This window comes from Bos javanicus, chromosome 2 (genome assembly GCF_032452875.1).
Source record: "Bos javanicus breed banteng chromosome 2, ARS-OSU_banteng_1.0, whole genome shotgun sequence".
Classification (NCBI taxonomy): Eukaryota; Metazoa; Chordata; class Mammalia; order Artiodactyla; family Bovidae; genus Bos; species Bos javanicus.
In genome coordinates this window covers 133,484,829-133,507,747 of record NC_083869.1, presented here as the reverse complement: position 1 = coordinate 133,507,747, position 22,919 = coordinate 133,484,829, and the positions used below count along the sequence as shown (strand labels likewise).

General features: G+C 45.9%; 1 protein-coding gene across 5 annotated transcripts in view; it reads right to left on the bottom strand.

Annotated features, from left to right (window-relative positions):
• UBR4 (ubiquitin protein ligase E3 component n-recognin 4) overlaps positions 1-22,919 on the bottom strand; it is a 136,845-nt gene that overhangs the window by 87,886 nt on the left and 26,040 nt on the right. For all 5 annotated transcript variants that reach the window (XM_061395037.1, XM_061395067.1, XM_061395058.1 and 2 more), the window contains exons 15-31: positions 22,061-22,248; positions 20,449-20,608; positions 20,245-20,330; positions 13,400-13,569; positions 11,842-12,124; positions 11,066-11,201; positions 10,120-10,199; positions 9,500-9,628; positions 8,600-8,782; positions 8,337-8,459; positions 8,012-8,241; positions 6,498-6,619; positions 5,413-5,510; positions 3,727-3,884; positions 2,767-2,976; positions 454-555; positions 45-145 (exon numbers count right to left, since the gene is read on the bottom strand). In XM_061395037.1, coding sequence (XP_061251021.1) covers positions 45-145; positions 454-555; positions 2,767-2,976; positions 3,727-3,884; positions 5,413-5,510; positions 6,498-6,619; positions 8,012-8,241; positions 8,337-8,459; positions 8,600-8,782; positions 9,500-9,628; positions 10,120-10,199; positions 11,066-11,201; positions 11,842-12,124; positions 13,400-13,569; positions 20,245-20,330; positions 20,449-20,608; positions 22,061-22,248 — 2,559 coding nt within the window. The remainder of the gene's footprint in view (positions 1-44; positions 146-453; positions 556-2,766; positions 2,977-3,726; positions 3,885-5,412; positions 5,511-6,497; positions 6,620-8,011; positions 8,242-8,336; positions 8,460-8,599; positions 8,783-9,499; positions 9,629-10,119; positions 10,200-11,065; positions 11,202-11,841; positions 12,125-13,399; positions 13,570-20,244; positions 20,331-20,448; positions 20,609-22,060; positions 22,249-22,919) is intronic.

The following is a 22,919-nucleotide window of genomic DNA, read 5'->3' as shown; positions in this document are numbered from 1 at the left end:
ACATCAAAGTTCCCCTAAGAAGATTATTAAAAGCTGTCACTCACTCAGCTGGAAGAGTTTGGTGAAGAATTTCAAAACTCGGTTACAGAATTTAGCAGAGAGGTTCTCATTGGCTGTTGCCATCATGATCTGCACGAGTTCTCCACTGAAAGGCAGGAGGGGAAAAAAATCGAAGAATCATGTTAAGTGTCACATAAAAAGCGTCCTTTTCTATTTCCTCACAATCTCATCCCCTCTAGGAGAACTGATCACCTGTGAGTCAACAATGCCAGTGAATCAAAAACAACCCCCTTCACCAATAACCTCAAGGCGCCAGCAGTTAACCAGTCCTCCTGGAAGTACAAACATCTAAGCAAGCTTTTGTATTTCCTGAGAGAACAACCAGGTCAACACAGTCCTTGCTTCTGGAAGGCATTCAGAAATCCGCACTGAGGAGAACGTAACATAGCTCACCTGTCAGAGAAAAAGTCCTCCATAGCTTTCCGAGCCTGGCTGCTTTCCAGTTGCTTTTCCAAATACTGGAGACATTCCTCTAAGATGGATTCATCAAGTCCACTGAAAATCCAAAAGAAAAATCAACTATAGAAACAAGGGCTGTTTCGAAGTCCTAATACTACCTTTAACAATTCAGAAGTCTACGGCTTTCCCTGGTGGCTTAGTGATAAAGAACCTGCCTGCCAATGCAGGGGACACGGGTTCAATCCCTGGTCCGGGAAGACCCCACCTGCCATGGGACAACTCAGCCCATGAGCAACAACCATTGAGCTTGTGCTCTGGAGCCCAGCAGGTGCGACTCCTAAGCCCACAGGCCGCAAGTGCTGAAGCCCGAGCACCCTGGATCCTGTGCCCCCAACAGGAGAAGCCGCCACACGGAGGAGCCCACGCACCACAAGCAGGGAGCAGCCCTGCCCCCGCAACCAGAGAACTCCACGCAGCGGTGAAGACCCAGCAGAGCCGAAAATACAGTTTTAAAATGTATTTTTAAAAACCCAATTTTAAACTATTAAAAAATAGTCCTAAGTCTATTTACGGCTACACCTTGAGGGCAATATTTAGTTTTGTTTTGTCAAAGCTTGGCATAAACCCTGGCATACAGTTCAGTTCAGTTCAGTCGCTCAGTCATGTCCAATTCTTTGCGACCCCATGAACCGCAGCACGCCAGGCCTCCCTGTCCATCACCAACTCCCGGAGTTCACTCAAACTCAGGTCCTCGAGTAGGTGATGGCATCCAGCCATCTCATCCTCTGTCGTCCCCTTCTCCTCCTGCCCCCAATCCCTTCCAGCATCAGAGTCTTTTCCAATGAGTCAACTCTTCGCATGAGGTGGCCAAAGTACTGGAGTTTCAGCTTTAGCATCATTCCTTCCAAAGAAATCCCAGGGCTGATCTCCTTCAGAATGGACTGGCTGGATCTCCTTGCAGTCCAAGGGATTCTCAAGGGTCTTCTCCAACACCACAGTTCAAAAGCATCAATTCTTCGGCGCTCAGCCTTCTTCATAGTCCAACTCTCACATCCATACATGACTACTGGAAAAACCATAGCCTTGACTAGACGGACCTTTGTTGACAAAGTAGTCTCTGCTTTTGAATATGCTATCTAGGTTGGTCATAACTTTCCTTCCAAGGAGTAAGCATACAGCAGGTGCTAAATAAATGAGGAATTAAAACTGCAATAAAACAAAAAATTCCTAAAATCTAAAATAAGTGATGTAGTCAGTAGCTAAGAGTTCAAAGAAGCAGAGCTGTTATCTCAAACTATCAGGAAGAGGAGGGAAAGGAGGGGAGGACTGGAGGTGGAGAGAGGGCGTAAAGGAAGTGCGACGTGCAGGCATGCTACGTCACTTTTCTCTGCGAGCCCATGGGCTGCAGCCCACTGGGCTCCTCTGTCCAGGGGATTCTCCAGGCAAGAGCACTGGAGTGGGTTGCCATGTCCTCCTCCAGGGGATCTTCCTGACCCAGGGATCGAATCCACGTCTCCTGCCTTGGCAGGCGGGGAGGGGTGACAAAAGAGAAGTGGGGAGAGAGGAAAAAAAACAGTCCCTCACGAAAACCTGGACTGCTGGACAAGAAGAAGGCGGGAAATCACAATTCCTGGCACCCTTCATCTTTATAGTTCTCAGTGGGATAAAACTAACTTACTCAACTGCTCTTTTAAGACTCGCCTACATCAACATGGCCAGCATGGTCAAACAACGCAATGAGATCACCTTTACGCCACAGAACACCTATCTCACACACACAGTCACAAAAATGTTAGAAACTGCATCAAACTCCTTTGCAGACAGTACCACATCCAGGACAGCACGCTCATCCCTAAGAATGAATCACAGAAGAGGATTCCAAACAAGTCTTCCTATGTGTCCTCAAGAATGCAAGACACACACAAGCACAGAACTTTCTGTGAAAAAGCACAACAGGGACCTCGCTGGTGGCCCCGGGGTAAGGAGGCACCTGCCAACGCAGGGGGCACGTGCTCAGTCCCTGGTCTGGGCACTAAGGTCCCACATCCCTCGGGCCAACTAAGCCTGAGAGACACAGCTCCTGAAATCCCCGTGCTCCACCGCGAGACGTCACCGCAACGGAAGTCCTCACACCAAAGCCCATGCGCAGCAGCGAAGACCCAGTGCAACCAGCAGAACCAGAATTAAATTTTTAAAAAGGCACAATCGTAGGCTGTTAATGAATGAGAGAGAAGCAAGTGCTGGTGTATCTCACTGAGAGCAGCAGGCGGTCACAGGAAGCGGACGCTGCTCCCCAGGCGGGCTCACCTATTGGGATCCGCGTGGTTGGCCAGAATGTTGTAGCAGCCAGTGATGAGCTTCTCATACACACGAGCCAAGAACTCATCAGACTCCGCGGGGCCCAGGACGCGCTCCAGGGAGTTGCTACTGATCTCAGCCACACTCTCAGTGCTCGACTCCAGAAGAAGGGGGAGCAGTGTCCGGATTACCTGTGGCGGGTTCATCTCATCGGACCAACTTCAGCAAAGAAAACAGAATGAAATCAGTGAATATACTCCTCTGAACAGCTGCAAGGGGAGGAGAGGGCAAGCCAATCATGTATTGGGAAGGGCTTTTTTCCTTGGACAGTTGTTTTTCAAACAGGCACAGTCATGCAACTTCATGGTCTCCTTTCTCATCACTGTATCAGAAGTTAAAATCATTTCCATTTGCAAAATCAACTTATTAAAATGTTAAATTAATTACATAAGATGTATTCTGTAATATTCAGAAAAGAAAATTTACTGCAACCTAAGCTAGTAACCCTCTAAGACAACCTTTCTAGAAGAACTGGCAGGAATCTGGATCACTTTTAAGGCAATGAGATACAGGACTTTACTCGTGATCTATGTACCGGAAGCCTGCCCTAGTCCCCACGGCGGCAGTATCTAAGTTCCACATGAACCTGGAGAAGCATGACTTCAAATACGTCATCGTCATCTGGAAACTTAAACCCAGAGCACCTCCACGTCACAATATGATTTAAAGCCAGCGTGCTTTTTCTGAAACACACTACACATAAAGATGGGGAGGTCCTCTGGAGCCCTCCACATCTACGTTCAAAACCCTTCCACGGAGACACTCACACTCTAAAGCCCAGGCGCTCTCTGCTGCAGAAGCAGGCACAAGCAGCACTATCCTGCAGTTAACCTAACTCTCACCGTCTTCCTGCGGCTATGACAGAGCACAGGCCTGGAGAGCATGCAGGGCTATGCAGCCGGTACTCACACGATGAGGTCTCCAGTCAGCCTGACCAGGGAGAGGAGCGTGTGCTTCAGGGACGCAGCCAGGGGCAGACTCTGGCCACAGAGCGTCCCCAGGTGGGCAGCCTGCACAGCACTGATGTAGCTCTCGGAAGGGACGGTGTCATTGGCGAAGGCGTTGCGCTGCAAGGAGGCAAAGCAGACATAAATGGAGAGACCACCCGTCTCCAGATGCTTACACGAGCAAAGAGAAAATCCAAGGCCCCACTGGGGTTCATAGACTAGGACTCTATTCAGTATACACTGAGTCACCCCGGGAAGGAGAGTGGAGTGGAGTGAAGGAAGCAGTTAGCAAACTTTAGTTAGTACAAGTTGAGTTAAAATCTTAAACCACTGGCGGCTCAGCGGCTTAGTGTCCGCCTCGCGGTGCAGCGCACACTGGTTCGACCCCTAGTCCAGGAGGGCCCCACACGCCCTGGAGCAGCTCGGCCCGTGCGGTGCCACTACTGAGCCTGTGCTCGAGGGCCTGGGAACCCCAGCTCCTGAGGCCCGCGTGCCCTAGAGCCCGCTCCATCACTCCATCAAAGTGACCGCAATGAGGAGCCTGCGCGCCGCAACAAAGGGCCGTCCCCCTCGCTGCAACTAGAGGGAAGCCCACACAGCAAGGGGCAGCCGGCACGGCCACAAGGAGATAAGATCTTTTAAACAGAAAAGTTAAAGTTGAGCTAAAATTTAGTTACTACAAAGTTTAAGACACCCAATACCACTTTTCAAATAATTAAGATATATTATATTTAATATTAAAACTATGCTTGTTTGCCTCTAATAACTGGGAAAGATCAGGATTTCACAATGTATCTGGTTCCCCATTACAAATATCTTAATTATCCTTGCACTACAGCTCCGGGTGATGTAAATAGAGGTCACAATTACAAAGCAAGGATAATAAGATTATAACACTTGTTTTTCCCAAGAACTGTAATAAGACAATAATCTGTTAACAGAGGTTAACCTGAGGGCAGCACACAGGAAGATCAAGGGAACTGACAGAAGACACAACAGTCTTCTGAAAGCCTAGAGAACTTAAATGCTACCCCATAAAATGATGACAGAAGGAGCAGGTTCTTGACATATAACCTAAAAGGGAAAGGAAACAGTTAACATTTACTGACAATTCACGTGCCAGAGAATGTGCTAGGCACTTTATATTTAATATCCTTGATCTTCACCTCCCAGTATTTAACAGATGAAGAACCTGAAGGTCCTAGCAGTTGACCCTCGAATACCACAGGGGTTGGGGTGTTGACCGTCCATGCAGTCGAAAATCCATGTATAACGTTACAGTCAGCCCTCCATACGTGCAGTTCCACATCCGTGGATTCAACCAACCACAGATCATTTAGTACTGCAGCCCAGACTTAGTGAAAACAATAGTGTGTAAATGGGCACATGCCGTTCACAGCCCTGTACTGCTCAAGACTCCACTGTAATAAAGTGGTTATCCTATAACACAATAACATACTTCTTATTCTTGGCAAAATGATCACGAGTAGCATTTGGGTAATTCAAGGACTTGACTACGGGTTCAGCCACAGCAAATACTGCAGCAGGTTAAGATCTCCTGGCAGCCAGTTAAGCCTAAAGAATACGAACAGAACACAGAAACCAAACAGGGCTCCGAAGTTCTACTCCCAGGCAGACGGACACTCACCCAGGACCCAATGTTGGGAAACTCGTTGGTGCTGATGTTGTTCCAGGATTCACACACAGTCTGAACTGATGATGGTAGATTCTGAACCAGCGTTGGACCTGGAGGCAACAGAAAGGACAAGGAATCACCACAAGAGAGAGAGAGAGAGAACACCACACAGCATTTTAAAAGCCAACCCCAATGCAGAGAGAAACACACTACAGCCCAGGTTGTCAAAATAATTAGTTAAGAGAGCTTAGAAGCATATTTGAATAGCAGCACCATGTCCAAGAAACTACTAACTGCTTAACAACTAACGATCTCAATTATAAGATTTTCACTCCCCATCATATTCACTTTCTAACCTTGCGAGTAAAGAAGACAACTGAAAAAAGATGCAAAGGGACAGCAAGTCACTGCAAGTCACTATTCAACATCTAGACCCTCTACGGACAGGCAGCACTTCCATCTCTTTTCTCCGAAACAGATATTGAGGGCAGGGAACATTAATGCACATCAAGAACAGTAGTCAACGAAGTAATGAAATTAAATTTCTACAAGTGAGACTATCTGAACATTAAAAGGGTACTTAAACCGTGAAATGCAGGAATATACAAATGCCTGTACATTTTAAAGGATAACTATTACACTTAACGCCAATCCCGCTCAAGTCCTTCTGATTTCCCATCCCAAATTTCTACCAGACCATTCCTAACACAAGGAAGAAGTTTTCCCAAGCATGAAGCAGTAGCTCAATAGTCTTCCTAATCTCTATAAATGGAAAGGAGAACAAAGATCTTTCCAACAGTCAAAGAGCTTAACACCTTGGAACCAACTAATCTTGGCTTGGATTCCAGCTCTGCCACTTGCAAAATGTAGGATATGGGCAAATAACCTAAGTCTCAGTTTCCTAATGAGTAATGGAGGATGATGATAAAACTTACCTCACAGGATTACTGCAAAGATCAGAACAGATAAACCTATGTCAGTGTTCGACACACAGGAAGATCCCAATAAATGGTAAATGCAGTCAACAGGCAGCAAGGGAGAAACAGCACTACCAGCCACAGCGGTCTGCAGTCTTATCCAGAAGCTCGCTCACTTACCCAGAGTGTTCGCCTTGCACCTACTAGAGCCAATGGCCAAAACAGCAGCAAAGCCGTGCAACTTCTCCTGGGAAGGCTTTTCAGTGGATCCCTCCTCATTAAAGTTCTGTAGCAAATAGGCTCTGGAGGAAAAAAGAAGGAACTATGTCAAAGCTGAAGGAACCTAGTGACATTCTGGTTAGGAAAAAAAAGCAACCCCAGGCAAATGGAAGACCTGCAGCTCCGTTTCCTGATCCTCTAAGTGCAGCTGCCAGTGCCTGCCCCTTTGGGTCTCCTAAGAATGCCAAAGGGTAATTACTTCCCAAAGAACATGCCATCCTTGGAAATGCTCACAAAACATTATCTACCCTACTTGTCCTGGCCTCAGGCACTGTACATATCACAGGCTCTGAGAAGTATTATTTTTTCTTAAACAAACAAACAACACTTCCCAAAGTTATCTGCCCGGGAACGTGTAATATCAGGAATGGGCCGATTACAGCCTAGACACTCTCAAAGGGCAGTGACTCACAGCGTTGCTAACTGCTGAACCCACCACGCCCGAACACCTAACTGGCCCATAGTGTGCACTCATCGCTGCTACTCAAGTTTACTGCTCACATCCGTCCAAAAATTTTGCCTCAAGCAACAGTCTTCTGTCTACTGCAAGGCATTCACACTAAAAGACACGTTAAGTTTTACAATGATCCAAGTCCCTCAGCAACAACGTCCCATAAAACAGGAACTGAAGAGTGAAGTCCTCCAGGGACCAGAGAAAGTAAGCGAGCGCAAAGGGGCCGGGTCAGAACAGCAGAGGGGAAGGAGCCAGTCCTCAGCAGCGTGTGCTCCGTCACACGGAGACAGGCAGTTCTGCCAGTCCTTCCAATGGAAGAAAAGCCAGACGTCTTGTGAATGGAGAATAAACTACCGATTTTTATGCACTGAAAGTGAATTCTAAAATATTTAAACACTATGCAAAACAAACAAAGGAAGTCCACAGGGTGTGCAATTTGCAATGTTTATTATAGAAGGACTGGGTTTCAAAATACTCTCTAACTCATTAAGAAAAGGTTTTTCTCAGGATTTCAAAGTCCCTGGTGGTCTAGTGGTTAAGAATCTGCCTGGCAATGCAAGAGACGAGGGTTTGATCCCTGGTCAGGGAACTAAGACCCCACGTGGCAAAGGGCAACTAAGCCCTGCACCACAACCAGAGAGCCCACACGCTGCAAGTGGGGAGCCCGCAGGCCGCAGCCAAAGACCCCCCATGACACAGGACGACCCCGAGGGCTGCAACTAAGACCCGACCCGACCCAGCCAAACAGATAAATAGTAAGAAAATGTCTTCTCTGCCTATGTCCCATGAGGTTTAAAGAGCTTCACCTCAGTGAATAACGGGAAATATAGTGTTTGGAAAAACTGCATTACCTCTCTGCACCATACAAGAAAAATGCTAGAAAATATTTACACAGGAAAGTAAACCACCCAAGCATTTACTTTCCCCATCTCCGACATCTCTGGGCAGATGGCCCGCCCACCTGGTGAAAGAGGCGTAGGTGTCAATGAGCTGCAGCGTGGCGGGCAGCAGGTTCTTGGTGACCTCAGAGGACTTCTGCGGGTCGGTCTCGGCGGCCACCTTAGAGAAGTGCTCGTCCAGAGAGACCTGGACCTTGGAGACAGCAGCGTCCAGGGTGTAGATGGACTGCAGGCTGGGAATTTCATGCAGCTGCAAGATGGTGGTACAGTCGATGCTACAGAAGGACGAGATCTTTAAAAGATACCCAAGATCTTAGTTAGTTGTGGCAAAAAAAAACCCCGCAGCGTAAGCCAAGTTCTGTCGTTACGGACCCCAAACTCACATACCTGTCGGGCAAAGTACTCCTCTACAATGTCAACGTCATATTTCACGGAGCTGCACTTGCTAGATGCCAGTTCTAGGAGAGAACCAGCATGTTCAGCCTTCATTCCCTGTTTGATAAGGTGGTCCTATTTACAGCAAGAAAAAAGTGTTCAGGAGAGCAAAACAGGCAGGGTCTGAGGCGTCCCCCTCAGCCTTAAACTTAAATTAAGTTTCCCGAATTAGACCCTGCTGACTGACTACCCCACAGCAGCAGGCTCAGCGGTACCTTTATCCAGTTGACATAGGAACTGATCCGGAGGCGGGACGACCACCGCAGGGTGTGCAGGATGTCACATTCACTCATCTCTGGCGAGTTCATGGCCAACTGGTTCATGTAAGTTTTCGATGGTGGCAAAATGCCCAGGATCCTCCACAGTATCAAGAAGTAATATTGAAGGGCACAGGCTTCCTACAAGAAGCAAAAACAGCAATCTCAGAGGCAGGAGCTTTTGGTACTGCCTCAAGATCTCCCATGGAGATCCCATGGATGGAGGAGCCTGGTAGGCTACAGTCCACGGGGTTGCAAAGATGCGGACACCACTAAGCGACTTTACTCTTTCAAGATCTCCCTAACAATAAAAACTGATCCAAATATCAATATAATTTTTAAAGCAGAACAGGGTGCAGTCCCAATTTTCAACTGAGATTTGGCTCTTAAGTCAGCTCACTGGGTCTTCCCAGGGAATATACCCAAAGCAGAAAAGGGTAAAACACACTTTTTACATACATATAAAATCTGTCCCACATTCTGTACATTTCACAGGCCAAGAAAGCAATTCTCAGTCCCTGGCTCCCCAGTAATTTACCAAGTGACTGAAAGAGAGCAAGACACTGCCTTCAGCAGGCCCTTTCTGTGGTCTTAACTGCTGTTATGAATCCTACAGGTACGAGACACATTCATGGGGCCACTTCCAATATCATATATCAACCAGCACTCAGGAGGTACATCAGGAGATAAGAACTGAGGTGACCCTTCCTCTCAAAGTCACATTCCTCTCAATGTTAACCAAAAAGAAAAGCCAAAAAGGCTGACTAGATCCCAGAAGGAAATTCCTGGTAGACTGCTCCCCAATAGTCAGACACATGCCAAACCCTTCATAATTAGCCCAGGCTGCCATGGTCTTACCAGGGCTGTTACATTCTTGTTTTCCTTCCTCCTGACTGTATCAAGCTGGGACCCAGCTGCCAGCAGGGACGTCAATGCAGTGTACAGCTCATCATACTTGACGAGCTTGGAGAAGAGGACATCACAGGCCTAATATCAAGACAGACAATCGTTTTCTCTTATTTTGTGAAATATTTTTTCCTACTACCCATACACTACCACTTAACCTCAGGACTGACAAACAGCTCATTCCAAACAGTTATTAATGTCTCACTGCAGCTAGAGTCCCCCTCATGGACCAACTCAGCTTATGGATTATATTGTGAGCACACAAGTGCAGGCATTAGACTGAAACAACTATTTTGTCCATTAAAATAGCTGCCTGTGAAAACGCTAACACAGACAGCTTTAGAAATAATCTGTCAGAGATGTCAATTGCCAGGAAGGACATCCCCTACTGCCAAATTGGAGCCCAGCAAATAAATCTCAAAACATTTTCCTTTTAGAAAAAGCTCAAATCCTAATACAGACTAAATTCACTCCTTACAGAAAGTTACATCATTCCCTTTCCTCCTAATAGCCTGATTTTGGTGGACACCACCTAACCCACATGCAAAATGGGATTTTTAAATTCTGGGTACCACAGAATCAAGTCGGTTCAAATCATCCTCTGAGGCTTCTGGGGACAGGACACAGTAGAATCTGGGTTGCGGGACGGCATCTGAAAAGCAATGTGCTTACTGAAAGAACGGTTCCACTCTTAAGTCAAACAAGTACGAAAAGCAAAACGACACTTTGGACCAGGGTTTCCCACGCTTGGCATGACCCACTGACACTCTGGGCCAGAGGACTCTCTGCTGAGGGGAACTACCCTCTGCACAACACGATGCTGAGCACCATCCCGGCTCCCATCCCCCGATGGCCAGCAGCGGCCTCCCAGCTGTGACAACCAAATACGTCTCCCCCAGTTGACAACTTCTGTTCCAGGAGTTAACTTCTGTTCTATGATCATCACACGAATCGACAGAACTATCATGAGACTGGTAGTCTTAAATGCTGCCTCCCCCGTATCAAAGGGGCCAACCACTAAGAGACCCCAGTGACGATAACTCAGTTAGGGCTTGATGAGCACGTCCACCAAATACACTTTATACTTAACGACCCTCAGATGCAGCAAACACGTGCAATGCGCGTGAGAGGAGCCTTACTAAAAGCAGGGACCACTGCCATGTGCGAAACACTGGGGAGAAACCAAAGCTCCCGCTGTCTGAAGACCAGGACCCAAAGAAACCAGCCTCTCGGTAAGAACCATGTCCCTAAGAGAAATCTGAACGCTGTCACCCAGAGTGGCAAGAATATACATACGGCACACTAGGAGCAGAGGATTCCAACTCCTCACATCTCAGATGTTTTTTTGCTTTTAAAAAAACGTGGGATATGTGAGGGTCTGTTTCCACCAAGAGTTTTGAATCCATAGGTATCTCAGACTATACCAATGACCAAAAGTTCTCAAGGATGCCCCAACCTCCAAATTCAGCCCCTCCCATGAGAATCAGGAAGTTTCTTATCGACAGTCTTCTTTCTGACCTGATGAAAAATGCTTAGACCAGTTTTCTTCTACTTCTTTGAACCCATGATAGAGAGGGGTGGTCGTCCGGCGGCTGCTGCTGTCCTGGGATCCACTTGCCCACCCAAAAGGAGGACTAAGCAGGTTATGCTGCACCTTTTAAAACACAAAGATTCAAATTAAGAAAGAGACACAGTCAACATTCTGCTTCTCACTCCAGGCATGATATCAGATTGACACAGCAAAGTCTGGGAAACTTAACCAAAATAAAATTTTAGATTTTTCTGTGACTTCTTTTGGGAAGCACCTTTTTGCCAGAGTATAAAGGGAACAGTGTGTAATGAAGCATGGTCAGAAACACTGCCTGTAATAATCCTTAAACGGCCCTCCCATTCTCATTTTGGTTCCCTGAAACAAAGCAATTTACTAATCCATAAAATGTACTGCTCGACCATCACTGAACCACTAGTAAACTAACTGAGGCCTGACACTCACAGCGCTGTGCTCGACACACGTACAGTGGGGCAGTTCAAAGAAGGACACCTGTGAACAGAACCTATGATCCAATCTCAGCAAACACAACCAATGAAATAAATGCACGTGTATCGCTTCTGGCTGAACATAAAGTGTTTAGAGAGACGAAGTCCCAGGCGTCCTCCTCAGGGTGCTTAAACACACCACAATGGACACCCGAAACTGCAAGTGAACAGGTCACTTTGGTTTGGGACGTGATAATTTGAGAATAACAAAGATCTCAGGAACAGCTGTAAAGCAAAAAGAACGTGTTCCTCTGTACCTGCTCAAATAGATACATGGGGGCTTTGGAGTACTGATGAAGCAGATAATCAAAGATCAAAAGCAGGCGAGCCAGGATGAGAGGCACAGAGCGCATCTGGGCATCCATGCTGGCACTCAGCTCCTGGGTGATCTGCACAAAGAGCGTCAGGATGTCCCGCCGGCCTTTCTCAGAGAAGTTGTGGAAAATGAGGAGCAGCAGCTGCAAGTGCTCCACGTTCAAATCCTCCGTCTCAGCGGGCACCACCCCTTGCAGGGCATTCTGCTTCATGGTCGACAAAAACCTACCACAGAGGAGAGGAGAATATGTCTGGTGGGGAAAAGTCAGAACACCCCCCAAGAGTTACAGTGTCCAGTGCCAGAAAAGGCAGATTTCTTAAACCCAGGCATGAAGAGAACAAATTAAGGGAGACAAGAAGCTACATGTAATGTGAAGATAAAAATTAAATCTTGGCTACAAAAAGGCTAGATTTGGCCACAAAAGCATTTTCAACAACCCTTCAACAACATTAACTGTGCCCACAGCAGTGTTAACTCCCACGCTGCCATTTCTGGCAATGAAAAAGAACTACAAGCTCTCCAAAAGGTGGCTTTTTTTTTTCTTTAATTAATAAGTCCAGGTAGACAGAAACATTTCAACTACCTTTTTCTCTGTCATCTGATTCTACAGATTATTTCTCATTTTGAGAATTCATACTACAGGTTAAAAATCACAACATGGTAATAGTTGAAAATAACTCAATGCATTAAAAAGCAACACATAATTTACACTATTTAGAGAACTTGTGAGAAAACCTTTCATGCAAAAAAGGAATAAATGTGCCAGCTATTTTCCCTGCCTTTGGCCATCAGGAGACAGGCTTGTATTCTAATAACGGTTTCCCTCACCACTTCCCTACCCTCCACCTTCTGGCCTTCTTGCAAGATTCCACCAGGAAAAATAGAGTGCATGTCTGGCATTCACGGGGGTTTATCATTTCTCAAATCCAGCAGTAGAGCTATTTGATCATGGACTGGGAAAGAGGAAAACAAAGCCTTTTAGGAAAACTAACTGCTTTGAAGACTCCCAACCATGTAAACAAAAATGGCAAATACAGGTCCATCTAAAGAGGATTTAGATGATTAATCTAAGCTTCCCCCAAGTAAAAATATTCTTTAAAAGTTATCCAAAAAAGACTGCAAGTCACTCTAAGTGGTTTTGTGTCGAAAGCAAAATAACCAAGACAGAGTTGGCGTCCCTGCTCCCTCTCTTTCCAAAAAACCAGGTCAGGATGAAACTGGTTTATGTTCCGGATTCAGGTTCTCTCTCATAACTGCAATCAAATCCTCCATGTGCTGAAGGGAAGATTCTGTTTCCAGACCCTAGTTTACGTATATCTGTTTTTTAAATAGCCCCCCAGCTCCTCCCAAATCCCCCCATCAGAAACATACTCCTCCACCCTTGCCACTTTAAGCCTATCATCAGAGTACCATCTCAGGGCCGCAGATGAACTACAAATCAGTCAAACAAATTTTAAATAGCAGCCTTCTCCGTAGGGCTTCTGTTGGAGTCATCTTACCTGTCCCAAACTTTGAGGCATTCAGGGACGTCAGGGTCACCCTGAGCGCTGGCTTTATGTTGCCAGATGAGCAGGAGGCGTGAAAGCACAGAGAGGCTCTGAGGGTGAATGTACAAGGGCCACGGGCCCTCAGAGAAAGGAGCAACTCCCAGCTGCTGCAGCAGTGTGTTCTAACATGAAAGACATACAAGAGGCCATTAGGGGAAAAGGCAGGGAAGGAGGTTGCTTTTTAACACTGACAAAGAGTCCTTTAGAGAAAGGAGGACACAGAAATTCAGATTCAGAAGCAGCCCCAAAAGGTCATTCCACACGAGAAAAACACAAAGGCAAAAGTACTAATGTAACCCACTAACAAAGACAGTCAACTAGTGCCAGCAATCAGGTCCCCGAAAGGAGACGTGCGCGGAGACAGCAGAGTCAGGGTCAGTTTCAACGGGCAGTGTCTTTGAAAGAAAACTTCAACTGTAATGGCTAACAGTTTTCCTTTCAAGTCACTTATGTACTACAAATAACACTCCAAAGGGGGAGCTCCAACAACTTAAGAGGGCCAACAACTTGTATTAATAGCATTAGCAGAGAAATTCTGCCTCTAAGATGTCATGGCATCTAGAATTAATCAGGTCGTTGTCTCTGCCTCCAGTTGTAGCTTGTAGCATGTCTTTCAAATGAGCTTTACTTTCAGCTCAGTTATCTAAGCTGCAATTTATCTCCTCAAACACACACACAAACTGAGCAGGATGCCAGTGGAAAAACCAGACAAATGCCTGCTTTCTCATTTGGCTTTAGAAAACACAAATCATGGTTACCTCAGGACATAGGATAAATTTTGAAGTCTGCCAAACTAAATTATACTCTTGTAAAAAAACATCCGAGAGGACCCTATTCCTCGATAATGTTCAAAAAGTCATGGATATCGAGCGTAGCTCCCATGTACTGGCGGGTTACGTGGGTAAGTGCTGTATGGAGACTGTGACACTAAACACTCGAGCTGTGACGTCAGACGCGGTGTGTTCCGCTGCACTGCTGAGGGCCAGAGCTCAGGGTGGCTTAGCAACATGACCAAAGCCAAAGGATCACCAAGCGACAAGCCAAGTTTCTCTCTAAAACCCACATTCTTAATCCTTATGCTCAACAAAGACATGATGACTAACTTCTCCATTCCTGACTCAAGAAAACAATTCAAAAAATAAATAAACATGTCTGATCTATGGCCAAAGTCTTCACTGGAGCACCACTGGTAATAAAAAGTAAAATCAAGGCACATGCAGCCATGGTGGTGGCAACCACAGAGACCAGTGAACATAAAAACATGCTCTGTATATGTTATGTCACACACAGATACAAAATCATAAAGTTGAAAAAGCAGAAACAAGGGACACATCGACGTTCTGATGACTGTAAAGCTGTGCCTCTGTGGACAGCAACAAGAGGAAGCACGGCAACACCGAAACCAGGAGCTCGGCGAGAGGACTGTGGCTGCGTCTACTCTGCCACTCACCACCGCTAAGGGAGCTTGTCTGCCTCGTGTCAGATGGGTTAGGGCTCAGAGCCGTGACAAACAAGCCGACGCTCCTCAGGAACCGGCTTTCCCCACCCCTCGCATTGACGAGCTCCAAGGAAGACCTGACTTCCTAAGGAGCAAGTCTGAGTCAGGACGGAGCGGAGCCCGGCCCGACGCACCCCTGGACACCTTCCAAGCGCCCTTCCCCGCCGCTCCCGCCGCACCCGAGGGGAGCCTCGGCCTCACCGCTCCTGCTGGGCCCACCGTCTCCCTGTTTCTCACACTTCACTGACGGCCGCCCAGTGGGCCATCCCCAAAGCTGCAGCATCCGTCTTCAGTTTCTAACTCCTGAATTTCAGACTCACATTTCCCACTGTTTTCTAAGACATCATCATCCCTCTGGCACCTCAAAATTTCACTATTTAAAGTGGTGGTTTTTTTTTTCAAAAGCAGTAATGGTGACTATTTTATTCAAATTTATAATACTGATAATACAGTTTTTCTCATTTGATTGAGAAGGACTACAGAATCTAACATACTGACAAAGGAAATAATACAACCACATAGACGATGCCTCCGCTAGCTGTCTTCAGCTTACTCCTTTAGTAAAGGAGAGCTTCACCTTCAGCTATTCAATTTTCTTGACTGCAAACAACTCCAAGGCTCGCCGACTGCAAGGACCTAAAAGTCACTTTGGAGGGCTGACATGACTCATTTTTAAAAACAGAAAATGGCAAACCGTGCCTCCTGCACCTAAAGAACCCAAAGGCTCATTCCGAGTAACTGTGACTAAGTGACCCATGAGCATGTAAGTTGGTGCGGTCACTGTGGGAAACGGGATGGAGCTTCCCAGGACACTACAAGCAGAACTAGGACCCAACAGCCCCACTCCTGCGCATACATCCAGACAAAACACAACTCAAAAAGACGCACGCAGCCCTAGGCTCCCAGCAGCAGCATCACAGCAGCCGAGACATGGAAGCAACCTCAACACCCGTCGGCAGATGGCTAAAACAAGAGCAGTGCGCATGCGCAGGGCGCTGCTCAGCCGCAAGCAGGAACGGAGCAGCGCCACCTGTAGCAACAGGGGCGCAACCAGGGATCACCGTGCCAAGCGAGGTCAGAAAGAGAGCGGCCAATGCCCCACGGCACCACTTTCACGGAGACCCTAAAATACGACAAAAATGAACCTGTCTATGAAGCAGAAACAGAATCACGACACAGCAGACAGACTGGCGGTTGCCAAGGTGGAGAGGGCTGGAGGACGGGTGGAGCACGAGGCTGGGGCTGCCGGACGGGAGCTTTAACAGAGGATGGACAGACAAGGTCCAACTGTACAGAACGGGAAACTATCCTCAACATCCTGTGATAAACTGTAACGGAAAAGAACACACTAAAAAAGAATGTATACGCAAGACTGAACCACTCGGCTGTATAGCAGTACTTAACACAACACTGTAAACCAACTGCACCTCAATAAAAAAACGTTTAACAGAAATCTGGAAAAACAAGTGACGCGTGAGGAAACACAATCTGAGTCGACTTAAACCCGAAGAACGTGCCACGGAGTTCTCAATATCACTCCTTTTATCCCCAAACCAACTCTCTTTCCTGATTTCCCTATTTCTATTAAGACAAGAGCATCCTGCTGGTCTCATCTGGGTTTTAAGGATTTTAAATTTGGCAGCATCTTAAATTCTTAAACTCTCCTTGTCTTTCACCTCATTCAAACAATTTCCCACGATCTCTACACTGCTAAGTCGCTTCAGTCATGTCCGACCCTGTGTGACCCCATAGATGGCAGTCCACCAGGCTGCCCCGTCCCTGGGATCCTCCAGGCAAGAACACTGGAGTGGGTTGCCATTTCCTTCTCCAATGCATGAAAGTGAAAAGTGAAAGTGAAGTCGCTCAGTCGTGTCCGACTCTTAGCGACCCCATGACTGCAGCCCACCAGGCTCCTCCATCCATGGGACTTTCCAGGCAAGAGTACTGGAGTGGAGTGCCACTGCCTTCTCCGGATCTCTACACTAGGTCCTTTAATTACCCTGTCTCCCCGTTCTCATGAAGTCACACTAACTCAAGTCATTTTTATTTCTTCAGTTCCTGTAACAGTACCTGAAACATGGATAACTTTCAATGAATACTTATAAATGAACCTAGATCCCCACAGTAACAGTATTATTCAGTTATGATAATTTTACATGCAATATTAAATATAGTATTAAACAGTAACAGTAACAATACATTTTATTAACGTCCCTTACAAGACACTGTGTCTGGCAACTTAAATCAGGCATCTTGAGTAAGAGAACTTTGCACATTACTCCAAAGAAATAATATCCAAGGGAAGGGGACTCAACAGCAGACAGACTACAATGACTATCCTTCAAAGTAGTGAAATATGGGAAACAGTTTACAGTTCCATGCCTGGAGCTGGAATGAAAAATGGAGATCTGAGGGCTTCCTCTGCAGCGTCAGCAGCTATGGGCAGCCCAGCTACACATCCACACGAGGTCTGTAATTATTTTTAAAATGCTAAGAGAGCAGTATCATCACAGGAGTCTTAAGAACCCATATTCTCTAAAGAAAAATATTTCTTCCCCATTATTTGGACATAAAAGTTTAGCCAAGAAAAGTGCAAATCTATGACCTTTGAAACCTCTTGATAAAGTCAGATCTGGGCAAGGAGCTGATAATTTTGGCAATAACTTCACTCTGAGAAGTTATCGCAGGCAATATCATAACTGAAGCATTTTCTGCTCTTTACCTTAAACAGGTCAATAGCTTTTCTACTCTATTTATTGATATAGTCTCTTTCCTGCTAAAAAATTTTTTCCCATGTACCAGTAAGTAAGCGTAAATAGGTTTTACAATTACCTTTTTAAACAACAAAAGAAATGCTTCAGGATTTCTCAAATAGCTTGAGATTGTGAGAATTTTTTTGTTTTGTTTTTTTGGCTGCACAATGCGGCATCTGAGTTCCCCGATCAGGGAACCCATGCCCCTTGCAGGGCAAGCTCGGAGTCCTAGCCACTGGACCAATTCCCTGTGAGAATCAGTTTTTTAACTTCATGAAATAGGTTCCTGGATTTTGCCCCTTTGGGGGCAAGTACAAGTCCTTAAATTGTGTTTTGATTCTGAGAAACCACTGAAATAAAAATATTTTCATTAACAACCTTAGAAGCCAGGACATGGAAGCAACCTAGATGTCCATCAGCAGATGAATGGATAAGAAAGCTATGGTACATATACACGATGGAGTATTACTCAGCCATTAAAAAGAATACATTTGAATCAGTTCTGAGGTGGATGAAATTGGAGCCTATTATACACAGTGAAGTAAGCCAGAAAGAAAAACACCAATACAGTATACTAACGCATATATATGGAATTTAGAAAGATGGTAACAATAACCCTGTATACGAGACAGCAAAAGAGACACTGATGTATAGAACAGTCTTTTGGACTCTGTGGGAGAGGGAGAGGGTGGGATGATTTGGGAGAATGGCATTGAAACATGTATAATATCATATATGGAACGAGTTGCCAGTCCAGGTTCGATGCACGATGCTGGATGCTTGGGGCTGGTGCACTGGGACGACCCAGAGGGATGGTACAGGGAGGGAGGAGGGAGGAGGGTTCAGGATGGGGAACACATGTATTACTTGTGGTGGATTCATGTTGATATATGGCAAAACCAATACAATATTGTAAAGTTAAAAAATAAAATTCTGAGTGATAAAAAAAAAACCTTAGAACTAATTATTGGAGATCTCCTAAATGAAATTCTACTGGGGCTGGTTGGGGAAAGTTGGGGGCGAATATTCAGGGGGGTCACATTAACTGAGAATCTGAATTTTTAACAAATTCCCCAGGAATCCTTATGCACACTAAAGACTGAGAAACACTAACTCTAACTATGCTAATAAAGTTATTATCAGGACATGACATTGCCAAATCTTGGGAGAGAATGTGAATCCCCATGCCCCTGGCACACTGTTGGTGAGAGCAGACCTCGGTGCCACAACACAGAGCACTGCGTTATCTGCTCAAGGTCACGGGCTCCATAGCCTGTTGATCCTACTTCAGCTTATATTCCCAAGAGACTCACTTGCAACAGGGGACACACAGGGGACACGCACAAGGGCGAGCGCAGCAGGACACCTGGGGGTCCAGTGGCTGAGAATCCTCCTGCCAGTGCAGGGGACATGGGTTCGATCCCTGGTCCAGGAAGATCCACGTGCTGCACAGCAACTAGGCCCAAGCGCTGGGAGCGCTTGCTCCACCACAGGAGAAGCGGTCGCCATGAGCAGCCTGCGTGGCACCCAGAGCAGCCCCCACTCAGCAAGAGTCAGTGCAGCCAAAGCAACATACAACACCTGGAATAACAATGGTATCTGACTGACACAACCCAAATGTTCATCAGTTGGAGCAGAAGGGACACGAATAAACCGGTGCAGTCACAAACACAGTGGAATACACACAGCAGTCAAAACAAAAGCTACAGAAATGAATTCTGATAGTAAAGGACTAAATACTGTTAAGTGGAAAATGCCTACAAAACTGCGCAGAATGTGATGTCATTGCTAAAAGCAATCAAATAATTTAAAATTTTAAAATATTCCTTAAATCCAAAAGCAAATACATATATGAAACTAATGAAATGAGGAATTTAAGATTTAGGATTCCAGATACCAGCTACTTCACTGAGAAAAGAAAGCTACAAGGTTTAGAAGTCCACAATCAAGATCCTAGACTTGATTTCAGTGGTGGGTTGGCTATGGGAGCGCATCATGGACCTTGATTCCATCCTTGTTCACCTCCTGGATGATACTGGCCAACACGGCCATACAGTGCTCTGAAAGGGATAGACTTGCATAGTTTCAGACAAAACTGTGCCGAGAGTTCAGCATGGAAGAGGTGATAGAGTTCAACATGCTGGACGCTAGGCCTAAGAACTAAAAGAACACGCACCTCCTATAACTGGCCTGACCCTTTGAAGACAAGCACCTTAACTTATCTCTCAGATCACTAACGGCGCTCAACATCTCCTACATTGTTGGCCGTTTCTTATTTTTAATAAAACGCCCCCTTGTCTATTTAGTTATTAGGAGTGGGTTTTGTAGCTTTTGCTTTTCTTTAAACTTACTGAGTGAGTTGGGGCTCAAGGACTCATATTCTTGAAATGATCTTAATTCAGGCAGAGGGACATCCTAAAGTAGTCTCTCAACACTCTTTCCAGGGAGGGGATCCCAAGACAAACTGTTCCCTAGCTACAGAAACAAGCGCAGCCTACTGAGTGCAGATGGAGAGAGCTCCCGGCCCGAACAGTCGCCGCGCGCACCTGCAGGTTAGGCGGCTGGAGGTCCGAGGTCACCAGGGAATGGTTGAAGTGGTAGAGGGCGGCCGCAAACTCCTCATCTGACGCACCTTGAAGACACGCGGGAAAACCAATTACTCAAGCACCTGCCTGATACAGTACACCACCCTGCCAGCAGCCAAATGCTGCTAGAAAAACACCCGCCAGGCACATATCCTGTCTACTGACCCTTGAGCCCATCCTTGTCCACCTCCTTAATGATACTGGCCAACGTGGCCATATGGTGCTCTGAAAGAGAGACACTCAGATAGTTTCGGATAAAATTGTTCCGGGAGTTCAGCATGGAAGAGGTGATGAAGTTCAAAATGTTGGAAGCCAGGCCTAAGAACTAAAAAGAACACATAAAGGTTATACCAGGTTCATAAGCCCAGAGCCCCCACAAACCCTAAATGCAAACACAAAGTGAAATACGTCCGTTGATCTCGTGAGAAAAACACAGTGACTCAGACTCAGATTTCAATCACTGACAGTATGACTAAGTTTAATTATGACAGCCTTTCTCATGTGATTGTACCAATTACAAACAACGGTGGATCAATTTAATACAACAGACCTCACGGAGTACTGTACGAAGACAGGATTTGCAAACAGACAGACTCATTTCCTTCATTCCTCTAAGGTCCTGTATTTGTCCAGCTCTAAGATATAACTGATATATTCAATTCTGAAGCCTATATTATCACTATACACATTTGGAATGCCCAGTTCTTCACTTCTCTATTAAAATTCAGTTGGGGAATTGCCTGACGGTCCAGTGGTGAGGACTGTGCACTTTCACTGCCAAGGGCCTGGGTTCTATCCCTGGTCAGGGAACTAAGATACCATAAGCTGCACTGCTAAGTCTCTTCAGTCGTGTCTGACTCTGTGCGACCCCATAAACGGCAGCCCACCCGCCTCCCCCGTCCCTGGGATTCTCCAGGCAAGAACACTGGAATGGGTTGCCGTTTCCTCCTCCAATGCATGAAAGTGAAGTTGCTCAGTCGTGTCCAACTCTTAGCGACCCCATGGACTGCAGCCCACCAGGCTCCTCCGTCCATGGGATTTTCCAGGCAAGAGTACTGGAGTGGGGTGCCACTGCCTTCTCCGATAAGCTGCACAGCAGTGACCAAAAGAATAGTAATAATTTAACTAGAGTGAACTGAATCAAGCTGAATTATTATGTAAATGTTTTAAATCCATATCCTTGACTACACTAAGCTGCATAAAAGCCAAGATCGTATCTGACCTGATTACCGATAGGGCTTCGGGAGAGGGAATAACACGCAGTGTGCCACCCACAAATACTGGCTGCACGGATAGTTAGCAACCAATCATGACATACTGGACGTAGGCGACGGGCCCGTTAATTCTTCACAACACTCTCAGGAGGCACAACCACTCCCACACAACAGGAGAGAAAACAGGCTCAGAGAAATTCAGGTTCTTGCCTGAAGTCATAAAGTCAGTAAATGCAGAAGTAGGATTCAATTCACTGCTATCTAATCCTAAATGCTATGTTACTAACCCTCAATCAGAGAAACATCATCAGGAGTACAAGAGTTAATTAATGAAACATAATCAATATACTTAAGCCCTAAGTAAAAATGTCTTTAAACATTAATGATCCACGCCGATGAATGGCAAAAACCATCACAATATTGTAAAGCAATTATCCTGCAATTAAAATAAATTAATTTCAGAAAATTAATGATTCAACATACAAAATGGTTTTATTCCAATGATCTGCTTTTCACACACCTTCAAACCATTTCTCCTTCCCCACTCAGAAATGCACTCTTACCAACTCAGGATCTTTGCGACTGGCCAAGATGTTGCCCTTCTCGCCAGGAGCCTGCTTGCTGGGGCTCTTGACGCGAGGAGAGCTTTCCAGGGGAGGGGACGGGGGAGGAGGCGGAGGAGCCACCTTCTCTTTGCTGGGGGAGATGGTCTCTTCAAACCACTGCCCCAAGATAGGTTCACTGTCCTCATCTAACAGGGAAAGAGAAAAGTTAACAAAGTAACAGAAGTTACCCACTTTTCAAATTGTATCTGTACACCTGCCTTGGAAAAGTGCCTGAGTCAAAAAGAATACAAGGTATCCAAATTATGGTGGAAGATACACAGTGGCCTAAACTTGTCAAAACTCATACAAAGGTACCCAGCCAGCACATGGAGTGCCTTATTGTGTGTAAGTTACACCTGGACAAGACCAACAGTTTTTTAAAAGAACCCCAGGAAGGAATAGAAATCACCTCACTTTATTTTACTGGCAACAAGCCAAATATTCTCAAGTGCAAACTTTTACTTGTCATCAATTGTAAGCCCCCAGATAAGAATCGCACTTTTTTGCACTACTACATACACCTGGATAGAAACAATCTGATGTGGTTATTTTCTTTACTCTCTCTCCAAACCAAGGCAGGAGGGAATGTTACTAGTAATCTGGTCTAATTACTAGTTACGAATAGCCAGGAGATGCAACCAGTCCATTCTGAAGGAGATTAGCCCTGGGTGTCCTTTGGAAGGAATGATGCTAAAGCTGAAGCTCCAATACTCTGGCCACCTGATGCAAAGAACTGAGTCATTGGAAAAGACCCCAATGTTGAGAAAGTTTGAGGGCAGGAGGAGAAGGGGTCGACAGAGGGTGAGATGGCTGGATG